The following is a 13,420-nucleotide window of genomic DNA, read 5'->3' as shown; positions in this document are numbered from 1 at the left end:
CTATCATTGAAAATAGAAGGAGAGATAAAAAGCTTCCAGGACAAACAAAAGCTGAAAGAATTTGCAAACACCAAACCAGCTCTACAGGAAATATTGAAAGGGGTCCTCTAAGCAAAGAGAGACCCTAAAAGTAGTAGATCAGAAAGAAACAGAGACAATATACAGTAACAGTCACCTCACAGGGAATACAATGGCACTAAATTCATATCTCTCAATAGTTACCCTGAATGTTAATGGGCTAACTGCCCCAATCAAAAGACACAGGGTATCAGAATGGATAAAAAAACAAAACCCATCAATATGCTGCCTACAAGAAACTCATTTTACACCCGAAGACACCTCCAGATTTAAAGTGAGGGGGTGGAAAACAATGTACCATGCTATGGACATCAGAAGAAAGCTGGGGTGGCAATCCTTATATCAGATCAATTAGATTTTAAGCCAAAGACTATAATAAGAGATGAGGAAGAACACTATATCCTACTCAAAGGGCTGTCCAAAAAGAGGACCTAACAATCTTAAATATTTATGCCCCTAACATGGGAGCAGCCAACTATATAAACCAATTAATAACAAAATCAAAGAAATACATCGACAGTAATATAATAATAGCAGGGGACTTTAACACTCCCCTCACTGAAATGGACAGATCATCCAAGCAAAAGATCAACAAGGAAATAAAGGCCTTAAATGACACACTGGACCAGATGGACATCACAGATATATTCAGAACATTCCACCCCAAAGGAACAGAATACACATTCTTCTCTAGTGCACATGGTACATTCTCCAGAATAGAACACATCCTGGGTCATAAATCAGGTCTCAACTGGTATCAAAAGATTGGGATCATTCCCTGCATATTTACAGACCACAATGCTCTGAAGCTAGAACTCAATCACAAGAGGAAATTTGGAAAGAACGCAAATACATGGAGACTAAACAGCATCCTTCTAAAAAATGAATGGGTCAACCAGGAAATTAAAGAAGAATTGAAAAAATTCATGGAAACAAATGATAATGAAAACACAACAGTTCAAAATCTGTGGGACACAACAAAGGCAGTCCTGAGAGGAAAATATATAGCAGTGCAAGCCTTTCTCAAGAAACAAGAAAGGTCTCAAATACACAACCTAACCCTACACCTAAAGGAGCTGGAGAGAGAACAACAAAGAAAGCCTAAACCCAGCAGGAGAAGAGAAATCATAAAGATCAGAGCAGAAATCAATGAAATAGAAACTAAAAAAACAATAGAACAAATCAACAAAACTAGGAGCTGGTTCTTTGAAAGCATAAGACTGACAAACCCCTGGCCAGACTTATCAAAAAGAAAAAGAGAAAGGACCCAAATAAATAAAATCATGAATGAAAGAGGAGAGATCACAACCAACACCAAAGAAATACAAACAATTATAAGAACATACTATGAGCAACTCTACGCCAACAAATTCGACAATCTGGAAGAAATGGATACATTTCTAGAGACATATAAACTACCACAACTGAACCAGGAAGAAATAGAAAACCTGAACAGACCCATAACCAGTAAGGAGATTGAAACAGGCATCAAAAATCTCCAAACAAACAAAAGTCCAGGACCAGACAGCTTCCCAGGGGAATTCTACCAAACATTTAAAGAAGAATTAATTCCTATTCTCCTGAAACTGTTCCAAAAAATAGAAATGGAAGGAAAACTTCCAAACTCATTCTATGAGGCCAGCATCACCTTGATCCCAAAACCAGACAAGGATCCCATCAAAAAAGAGAATTACAGACCAATATCCTTGATAAACACAGATGTGAAAATTCTCACCACAATACTGGCCAATAGGATCCAACAGTACATGAAAAGGATTATTCACCACGACCAAGTGGGATTTATTCCAGGGCTGCAAGGTTGGTTCAACATATGCAAATCCATCAATGTGATACAATACATTAATAAAAGAAAGAATAAGAACAATATGATACTCTCAATAGATGCTGAAAAAGCATCTGACAAAGTACAGCATCCCTTCCTGATTAAAACTCTTCAAAGCGTAGGGACAGAGGGCACATACCTCAATATTATCAAAGCCATCTATGAAAAACCCACTGCAAATATCGTTCTCAATGGAGAAAAACTGGAAGCTTTTCCGCTAAGGTCAGGAACACGGCAAGGATGTCCGTTATCACCACTGCTGTTCAACATAGTACTAGAAGTCCTAGCCTCAGCAATCAGACAACAAAAAGAAATTAAAGGCATCCAAATCGGCAGAGAAGACGTCAAACTACCACTCTTTGCAGATGATATGATACTATATGTGGAAAACCCAAAAGGCTCCACTCCAAAATTGCTAGAACTTGTACAGGAATTAAGTGAAGTGTCAAGATATAAAGTCAATGCACAGAAATCAGTTGCATTTCTTTACACTAACAACAAGACAGAAGAAAGAGAAATGAGGGAGTCAGTCCCATTTACAATTGCACCCAAAACCATAACATACCTTGGAATAAATCTAACTGAAGAGGCAAAGAGAATCTATACTCAGAAAACTATAAAGTACTCATGAAAGAAATTGAGGAAGACACAAAGAAATGCAAAAATGTTCTATGCTCATGGATTGGAAGAACAAATATTGTGAAAATGTCTATTCTACCTAAAGCAATCTACGCATTTAATGCAATCCCTATCAAAATCCCATCCATTTTTCTCAAAGAAATAGAACAAGTAATCCTAAAATTTATATGGAACCAGAAAAGACCTCGAATAGCCAAAGGAATATTGAAAAAGAAAGCCAAAGTCGGTGGCATCACAATTCCAGACTTCAAGCTCTATTACAAAGCTGTCATCATCAAGACAGTATGGTACTGGCACAAAAACAGACACATAGATCAATGGAACAGAATAGAGAGCCCAGAAATAGACCCTCAACTCTATGGTCAACTAATCTTCGACAAAGCAGGAAAGAATATCCAATGGAAAAAAGACAGCCCCTTCAACAAATGGTGCTGGGAAAATTGGACAGCCACATGCAGAAAAATGAAATTGGACTATTTCCTTACACCACACACGAAAATAGACTCAAAATGGATGAAGGACCTCAATATGAGAAAGGAATCCATCAAAATCCTTGAGGAGAATGCAGGCAGCAACCTCTTTGACCTCAACCGCAGCAACTTCTTCCTAGGAACATCGCCAAAGGCAACAGAAGCAAGGGCAAAAATGAACTATTGGGATTTCATCAAGATCAAAAGCTTTTGTACAGCAAAGGAAACAGTTAACAAAACCAAAAGACAACTGACAGAATGGGAGAAGATATTTGCAAACGACATTATCAGATAAAGGGGTAGTATCCAAAATCTATCAAGAGCTTAGCAAACTCAACACCCAAAGAACAAATAATCCAATCAAGAAATGGGCAGAGGACATGAACAGACATTTCTGCAAAGAAGACATCCAGATGGCCAACAGACACATGAAAAAGTGCTCCACATCACTCGGCATCAGGGAAATACAAATCAAAACCACAACAAGATACCACCTCACACCAGTCAGAATGGCTAAAATGAACAAGTCAAGAAATGACAGATGCTGGCGAGGATGCGGAGAGAGGGGAACCTTCCTACACTGCTGGTGGGAATGCAAGCTGGTGCAACCACTCTGGAAAACAGTGTGGAGGTTCCTCAAAAAACTGAAAATAGAACTACCCTATGACCCAGCGAATGCACTACTGGGTATATATCCTAAAGATACAAACGCGGTGCTCCGAAGGGGCACGTGCACCCGAATGTTTATAGCAGCAATGTCCACAATAGCCAAACTGTGGAAAGAACCTAGATGTCCATCAACAGATGAATGGATAAAGAAGAGGTGGTATATATACACAATGGAATACTATGCAGCCATCAAAAGAAATGAAATCTTGCCATTTGCGACGACGTGGTTGGAACTAGAGGATATTATGCTTAGCGAAATAAGTCAATCAGAGAAAGACAACTATCCTATGATCTCTTTGATATGAGGAAGTGGAGATGCAATTTGGGGGTTTGGGGGGAGCTAGGAAAAGAAAAAATGAAAGAAGATGGGATTGGGAGGGAGACAAACCATAAAAGACTCAATCTCAAAAAACAGACTGAGGGTTGCTGGGGGGAGGGGGGACGGGAGAGGGTGGTGGGGATATGGACATGGGGGAGGGTATGTGCTATGATGAGTGCTGTGAAATGTGTAAACCTAGCGATTCACAGACGTGTACCCCTGGGGATAAAAATACATTATATGTTTATTAAAATAAAAATAAATAAATAAAATAAATAAATAAATAAATGTTCAAAAACCCATAGTATTTCATGATATTGCAGAACTATCCAGCCATTCCAAATAAAAAGATTCTTCTCTAATACCATGAAAAGATGTTCTAGATTGAGAATTAAGTGAAAAGTCCTGGAAACCAAGTAGCATGTTTCTATTTAGTGTTAAAATATAAACTCATTATATAAGTAAACACTTACATAATATAATACATGCATACACATATCTATAAACACACACACATATACCCAACACACAGTACATATCTTAGAAAACAGGTCTGAAATACATACCAAAATGTTAACAGTGGCTCGTTCAGAATGATACAATCATAGGTGATTTTCACTTTCTTCTTTATACCTTTTGAATAGTCTGAACCATTTATAAATGAATATGTGTGGATTTTATGGTAATGGTAAGAAATATTTTCATTCTTTAAACAAAGAGCAATAAAAATGACCTTACTAAATACCTTGTGCTTTTACTGCATATTACTATTTGCTTACCTTTAAACCTTCAGCTGGAAGTCTATAACCAAATCTTGCTGGAAGGTCATCAAATGTCTGAGATGCATTTTCAAAATTATACTAAATAAAAAATTAAAAATAATCAAGTTACAATCAATTTACACATAACATTAAAAACAAAATGTTTATTATTTAAGTTGTCATTTCCACAAATTTTATCCACTATCACACCTTTATAAATGTACATCTACTTTATCAACTTTATAAATGTACATCTACTAAAATGGCAAGGAATATATATAATTTATTACATATACAACTGCTTAGATTCTGATTTCACAAAATCCTTATTAAACAGCAGCAATCCTATAACATTAAACCACTTACTGCTTTGCTGAGTTTCTCCCACAGTTACCTGGCAAGAAATTTTTTGTTTTTTTTTTTAAGATCTCATTTATTTGAGAGAGAAAGGGTGAGACCATGAGAGAGGGGAAGGTCAGAGGGAGAAGCAGACTCCCAGTGGAGCTGGGAGACTGATTTGGGACTCGATCCCAGGGCTGCAGGATCATGACCTGAGCTGAAGGCAGCCCCTTAACCAACTAAACCACCCAGGCGCCCTAGCAAGGAATTTTCTAAACAGATTATTTTCCAACAGGAGTTCCATTTGACTTTCTCTAAATGGTCTTATTTAATAGAAGAGATACAAAGGATTTCTGGCCCTAGCTACAAAAGATGCCTTTTCCCCAGACAAAGAAGAAGCATCAAATCATTTTTAAGAAATGATCTTTTCTATATAATCTGGACATTTTCATCTAGAGCTGAACAATGAAAGATGGAAACACAATGAAACATATCCATATAGAGAACTGAAGGCATTCACAATCAACTTTCCCCTTCCTTATAGGTATAGATTCCGATGCCACAGTATTTATCAGTTTCCTACCAAAACAGAGCCAAACAAAGCAAGGGTTCTCTGTCATCGTAGAATATAATACTAATGATAATTGAGAAGTGAGTGTGCTATATAATTTAAGAATGTTCTATCTGCTATACAGAAAAGAGAAACAAAGAAGATAGATGAAACTAAGCAAACATAATAAACAAGTAACTTCTGAAATACAGGCAAAGCTTACATGATGTATTAGAAGTGAAGATAGCTTTTCACAAATAGTAGGCCAAAAGAGAACAAGAGAACACATCGTTTTGCAGATAGGTAAAATGTATGGAACAAAGCGAGAGTGTTACGTATAGCTAGAAAAGGATAGTACAAAAGATCAACCAAACTTTAAATATTCACAAAGGATTAGGTTACAAATCCAGATTGAGAGCTTTGTCATCCCTCAATCAAACGCCCACTGGTGATACCCATTCTAAATTCAAGTGTCATCTGCCAGAGACAAGCAGAAAAATAGCTCTGCGGGTTAACAGCAAGCTATAGCTGTGTTCAAGATATTCAAGATGTAAATATCTTGAGTCTCTCCAATAGAGCAAATTTTGGATCTGAAAACCTTTCATCTGTCAATTTCCCTTGCTCACCCTCAACTCATGTCCCAGCAACCACACTGTGAATAGAGAAAGCTGATGCAGAATTGAGACAGACTGGACAAACTAATAATGGGCAATACAGGATTTGGGTGGTATGGTTCTGGCATTTCACTTGAATATTACCCTGAGTGTCTTAACACAGTCATTCTTTAATGGCACTTCTCATTGTATGTTTGTAATTAATTCAATACAATGTAGGATTCAAGCATATGAATTTGGTCACTGGACCTAACTATTCGGTTACCTCTGGGATAATCACCTGGTAATATACTTGGAAGCCAACACTAATTCAGGGTACGTTCCTACTGTAACAATAACTCATACTTACAGAGTGCTCTATAGTTTACAAAGTGCTTTAGAGTCACAAAGGTCTTTTTATATCCATTATCACGATGTGTCATTTAATCTCTTAATTAAAACACCTTTCTCTAATTGACTCAAGTGTTAAACTTGAGAAAGTCTTAATTGCTCCAAGACCAAAGACACTACTGTAAAATAAAGAAAGTGATCTAGATGAACATAGACCAAAGGAAAAGCACAAATGTGTGCAGGCAGTACTTTTTGTAAAATTGTACTTTTAAAATCAGAAAATGGAAAATCTACAACTGTACTAAGAATTTTTTTTTAATCACTTCCTATTACTGAGGAGTTTCACTTTTTTGGCTAAAATTTCAGAAATAAAATGTCTACCTTGAACAACAATACTTGCAACACTGGGACTTGGAATAAGTTTTGTTACTGAGTGAGACCCATTTTGAAATTGCTTCATCTTTCCTTAACAGCAAAACACAGATTGTCTCACAATGACTCTTAAAATCACATTGTTTAAAAATAAAAAGATACTCCAGGGCACCTGGGTGGCTCAGGTGGTTAAGTGTCTGCCTTCGGCTCAGGTCATGATCTCAGGGTCCTGGGATCGAGCCCCACATCAGGCTCCCTACTCAGTGGGGAGCCGGCTTCTCCCTCTCCCTGTCTCCCTACTCTCTCTTTGTTATGACTAAATAAATAAAAACTTAAAAAAAAAGAAAAATAATAATATTCCTATCACGAACAAGATAAACAAACATCTTTAGCACAAAAGTGCTTTTCAGTATTAGACAGTGGACTGCTGCTCATGAAATTAAAGAATGCTTACTGTTAAAATTCTTGAAGCAGAAAATAAAAGTATTCCTTTCTGGAATCCTATCCGGTTATTGCCACATAACAGTTTTAATCTACCTTTTTTGAAAAGGTCTTTTCTTAACCAAGTTTCTCCTTCAATAGCAGCCTTAACAGAAGGTTTAATTTAATTTAGAAAGTAACAAATGCTAACAATTATTGAGCATTTATGTTATCATGCTATACACCAGACAGGTGTTCACTTATTTAATCTTTACAAACACCCTATAAAGTTGGACACTGTTTTATCATCCTCATTTTACAGATTGGCCACAAAATTCAATGGCCAAAAATAAAAGCATCTGAATTTTATCTTTTCAAAAGCAGTATCCTAATACCAGTCCAAAATGGACCAACCTAATGCCCAACTTATTTAAATGTGCAATAGTACATACTCGATTTCAGGATGCTTTTATTCAATTAAAAGGAAAAGCTAACATTTTCTGGCTCTTGACTCACTTCCTTTATTGCTTGTGTTACCACATCGAGTTCCTCTGCCTTGATATTTAGTTCCCCTTTTTACTAGTTCCATGCCTTCACAATCTACTCTCCTCTAGCTATTTCTGCATCATCAGCCTTCTATCCTTTAGTGTCAACATAAAGACCCCCATTTAAGCAGCTCCCATGCAGATGGCTCCTTCCCTAGATGATATCAACATACATTCCACATATTTACTTGCCTGAAACACAAGGAACACTGCTGGCAAAGACTGACTGTACTTCCATACCTAATATTTTTATTTTGTGTCTACATTAAAAAGAAAAAAAAAAAACACCTCAGGCAGTCTCATATACTACTCAAGGTAGTGGGTGAAGGATGAGGAGAATGATAATTATAATGAAGATAAAAAAAAAAACATTAACTATGTATTAGATACTATTCTAAGCAGTTTATCTTAATTATCACATCATACCAGTTTACAAATAAAGAAACTAAAGTACTTAGAGTGGCTAAGTAATTTGATTAGGATCACAAAGCTGGTTAAGAATTCCCAGAGCAGGCCACTGAAACTTATTTAACCCATCAAAGCTGAACCTCAAAATAACAATCCACTTCACGTAAAAAGAAAAGAAGGAAAACAAGGAGTGCCAGATGTTACAAATAAGAGAGGAAGGGGAGGGGAGAATATGGAAGATATCCAAGGAGAAAAGGGACACACAGAAAACTTCATTCCCTGATCAGTCCATAAATCCTCTACTTCATTTCAAAAGTCATCCCAAGAATATTCCAAGGACTTTGGGGACCAATTTAGAGGAAAATTTGCATGTCAATGGACTCTTAGTCCTTAAAGGTTCTACTTTTACTCCATCTAGACTACTCTAGACTATTCCAGAAAAAATCTAAATCAACCAGTTCTCTACTAAAGAGGGTAACAAGGGTGACAAATTTTACAGGAATCAGAGTTGCTATGATTCAAAAATTAGGACATAGAAACCAGCCTGGCTCTCCCAAATTCTGCAATGATCCTAGACACTTCCCCAAAAACCACAGTATACAGAGACTGAAGACCACATGAAGCTCTGGTCAGCAACAAATTCTAGCCCTTCTGTTTCTAGAATGACCTATTGTCATTAAGCAAATCACTTGTACCCAGAAATTAAAAATAATAAAGCTTTAGCATAGTACCTAAAGTACAGATGTACACACACACATATACACACACACACAATTCTTCCTTTTCTGGCTTCACAGAAAATATAAACTTCCCAGGGTAGAAGACAGTAAGACAATCTAGAAAGAACTACTAAGGTTTTGAGGAATAATCTTCTATAAAAACTTTTTTTTTTAAGATTTTATTTATTCACTTGACAGAGATCACAAGTAGGCAGAGAGGCAGGCATAGGGAGAGAGGAGAAAGCAGGCTCCCCGCTGAGCAGAGAGCCGGATGTGGGGCTCAATCCCAGGACCCTGGGATCATGACCTGAGCTGAAGGAAGAGGCTTTAACCTACTGAGCCACCCAGCGCCCCTGTAAAAACTTTTCTCAAAGATTGTTGTGCTTCCCTTCTCATTAATGTTAATCCAAGCTTGAAATTTTCTATAAGCACCTTATATAATTTTTTAAAAATATCATTATCAAGGTCATTAGAGCTATGCTAATTACCAAAGAAAAAAAGAATAAGATTCTACACAAACACACAGCATGTAGACACATGTGTGTTTGAGCACTCCTGAGAGCTGGAGCAACATTTATCAGGTTCTTATTGTTTGTGAGATCTTACACTAGATATTAAGCAATACGAAGATGGGTAAGGTCCTAAACTTTCAAGTAACAACTATGTGTACAGGCCTGTATGTTCATGGGTAAATATCATTTAGGACTTTTAAAAAGCTTTTCTCTGAAGGATGTTTAGACATGAATAAATTTTACTGTACTTACTGCTAAAATGTCTGCTTCTACAGGTAGTAGGTTTAAGAATGCAAAGAGCTGGACAGTCAAGATGGTATAGACTTGCGTGGCTGACAGCATGAGCATCCCTATGGAGAGCAGCATCTCGCTGTAAAATCACCTGAAAGAGAAGTAAGTAACAATGAGCTCTGGTACTTTGTCCTTGAAAACAAGTCATTTCATATATTAATTCCTGATGTCCAAAAATATCTTAACTACAAACATGGGTTAACGTTAAAATTGGGCCTATTTCGAATTTACACAGATGTGGACATTTAGGTAAATACCCAAAGTTAGTCAACAACTACATAACTCATGGTGACTAAGTTCTGTGTTCTAACCACAGAACAAATGTCCTCCCACAGTTCTCAGTGTGTAGTACAGCTTGTCTACTAACTCTGTTATGAAGGGAACTAGATTTCAATCTAAATAAGGACTTAAAAACACTTCACAATTTTTACAATTTTAAGGAATTTTTATACTTCTTTGAATATAACTTAACTTCTCATGTAAATTTATTTATTCTTGCATATTGTACCCACTTTAGAAAATGTAAAAAAAAAACAACAAAAGCATGTATTACAAAGTAATATGTTTTGCCCTTTCCCTCTTAATATATACTTTTTTCCCTCTCTATGTCCTAATGACAATAGTGCAGCTACCTTTTCCAACCTCATCCAATTTTCTACATGAGTCCTTACCCTGCAGCAAAAAGATCCCATTAAGGACTAAATAATAACCAAGTAATAAGTATTAAAATTCTCTTGGTAGGCCTCAACTATTGGTATAACATACTTTTTTAAAGATCAGAACAGGGCGCCTGGGTGGCTCAGTGGATTAAGCCTCTGTCTTCGGCTCAGGTCATGATCTCAGGGTCCTGGGATCAAGCCCCACATTGGGCTCTCTGCTCAGCAGGGAGCCTGCTTCCCCCTCTCTCTCTGCCTGCCTCTCTACTTGTGATCTCTCTCTGTGTGTCAAGTAAATAAATAAAATCTTTAAAAAAGAAATAAAGATCAGAACAAAGTTTGCAAAGACAGGAACATTTATAATGAATTATTTCATTAAATGCCACCAACTCAAGTAATACCAATTTTGATAATGATTACTATTGATAAGGCTCTGTATTTGGAGGATACCATGCAGACTCAAACTGTGACTCTTTGAAACACACTGAAAGAGAATTCTCTGAATAACTCTTGAACTACCTTCTTACAAAACCATTAAGATCAAAGAAGAAATAAAGCTGAAAATATGTCCAACGCATAGCTCTATTCCACAGAGACAGAAAGTACATTAGTGGTTGCCTGGGGGGGCTGCAGGTAGGAGTTAAGGGAGGGGTGGTAGGCAGCTAGGAATGGGGAATGACTGCCAATGGGTATGGGGTTTCTTTTTGGGGTCATGCAAATTTAGATTGTGCTGATGGTTGCACAACTCCATAAATATATGAAAAATTACTGTGCTGGGACACCTGGGTGGCTTCGTTGGTTTAAAGCCTGCCTTTGGCTCAGGTCATGACCCCAGGGGGCTAGGATTGAGCCCCACATCTTCTGTCCCTCTCGGCCTGCTGCTCTCCCTTGCTTGTGCTCGCGCTCTGAAAAAATTGTTTAAAAATCATTATGCTGTTCACTTTAAATGGGTAAATCCTATGATGTGTGAATTAAGTCTATAAAGTTTTTTTTTAATACAGATTTGTTGATATTAGTTTCCTAGGTAAAATATATAAATATACCTCTGTGCAGAGAAGAATTAACATAGCATGCCTGAGGCTGCTATCCTTAGAAAAACCTGCTTCAGGGTTGGCCCTTCACGGGCATCTGAGAACTAGATTTCAGGAGGGTTCCCATCAGCCCCGATAAGAATGGCTCATTGCGTCTGAACTCTGCAGTGTGGTTATGTAGCAAACACATTCTCTTTCTGGGAATCTGAAATTTTGAACATGCTAGGCAGAGGGTGCCCACAGAACAGTCCCCAGTAGAAACTCTGGGCACTGAGCTTCCCTGGTAGACATTTCACATGTGTTGTCATAACTCAGTGCTGAGGAATTTAGCATATCCTACATGACCCCATTGAGAGAGGACTCTTAAAAGCTTACATCTGGTCTTCTCTGGACTTTATCCCTTTGCTGATTTTGCTTTGTGTCCTTTCACTGTAATAAATCATTGTTATGAGTACAACCAGATGCTAAGTCCTGTAAGTCCTTCTAGTAAATCACTAAACTTGCAGTAGTCTTAGAGATCCCCAACACAACCACCCTAGATAATTTCTGGTCAGAAATCATACCATAAAAAGTATGCAAATCCCTATAAAATAAGGTATGGTTACTACTAAACCTTGTTAGAAAGAATAAATATGCAGAATGTTGACTACCAACCTGTTTGAGAAAGTTAATCTGCGTAAAAACTATGACTTTCTTTGTAAAGTTCTGGAATTCCCAGCCAACTTTGGGAATAAGGAGAGGGAAAAAGAGTTTAGAGGAAAAATAACTCTAAAGGTATAATAACTACAACAACTATTACTGATGACTAAGTGTCAGGCATTTCTTCAAGCATATTATCAAGTTAATCTCATCTAAACCTAACATCTCCCTTTTCATAGATGGGGAAAACTTAGGTACTGGTAGGTAACTTACTCAAGGTCAAACAATGAATAAGGGCAGAGCCGGGTTTCAAACCCCGGCAGCTTCCAAAAGCCACACTCTAAATGCCAATGAACAATAACATCAATAATCAAGGTTGATGTTAATAATCAAGGTAATGACCCTATCCTTAAACAGCTACTCAAGGGCATCAAACCAATGCTCATGGCACAACAGTCACTAGATTGTTTTCTTCTTTTACTCTGGATATGAAGGGGAGGAGAGGGCTGGGAGAGGGTTTGCATAGGTGTATATTTAACAATATGCAGTGAGTTTGGTTATACTTATTTTTGCGTTTATTGCCTTAAAAAACACATTCTGGAGTTTTTATAGTCAATTTACAAAACTAGTTCTTGTTCATTGTAGAAAATGTACAAAAAATTTAAATCACTCAACCACCAAATTAAGGAATAACTAGTGTCTATATCTTGATGTATAAACCTTTCATTCTTTTAGTTATATGTACATTCAAATATATATTTGGCAAAATTGGGGATATGTACATGTTGTTTTGTTAAATATATTTTTTTTAAAGATTTTTCTTGTTGTTTATTTGACAGAGATCACAAGTAGGCAGAGAGGCAGGCAGAGAGAGAGGGGGAAGCAGGCTCCCCGCTGAGCCGAGAGCCTGGTGCAGGGCTCGATCCCAGATCATGACCTGAGCCGAAGGCAGAGGCTTACCCCACTGAGGCACCCAAGTGTCCCTTGTTTTGTTAAATGTATTCTTTTCAGTTCATTTATTGCGAATATTTTCCTCCTTCATTAACCTATACTTGAAAAAATGGAAAATTTCAAACCCTGTACCATAACATCTCCTGGAGAACCACTGCAGATAGCAGTCCAGGAGGCCCTCTGGGGCTTCCATGCCTTCTAAACAAACATTTTTTTAAATGTATTTCATACATTGGATTTCCACATACGACTGTTTATACAAAA

At 37.3% G+C, this 13,420-nt stretch overlaps 1 protein-coding gene across 4 annotated transcripts in view; it reads right to left on the bottom strand.

Annotated features, from left to right (window-relative positions):
- Positions 1 to 13,420, bottom strand: part of RNF13 (ring finger protein 13) — a 164,605-nt gene that overhangs the window by 127,707 nt on the left and 23,478 nt on the right. For all 4 annotated transcript variants that reach the window (XM_080811315.1, XM_080811314.1, XM_080811316.1 and 1 more), the window contains exons 2-3: positions 9,841 to 9,970; positions 4,798 to 4,878 (exon numbers count right to left, since the gene is read on the bottom strand). In XM_080811315.1, the coding sequence (XP_080667441.1) occupies positions 4,798 to 4,878; positions 9,841 to 9,954 (195 nt within the window). In that variant the 5' untranslated portion in view covers positions 9,955 to 9,970. The remainder of the gene's footprint in view (positions 1 to 4,797; positions 4,879 to 9,840; positions 9,971 to 13,420) is intronic.

Source organism: Martes martes, assembly GCF_963455335.1.
Source record: "Martes martes genome assembly, chromosome: 1".
In the NCBI taxonomy this organism is placed as follows: domain Eukaryota; kingdom Metazoa; phylum Chordata; class Mammalia; order Carnivora; family Mustelidae; genus Martes; species Martes martes.
Note: the sequence above shows the minus strand (reverse complement) of the source record. Positions and strands in the feature narration are given on the sequence as shown.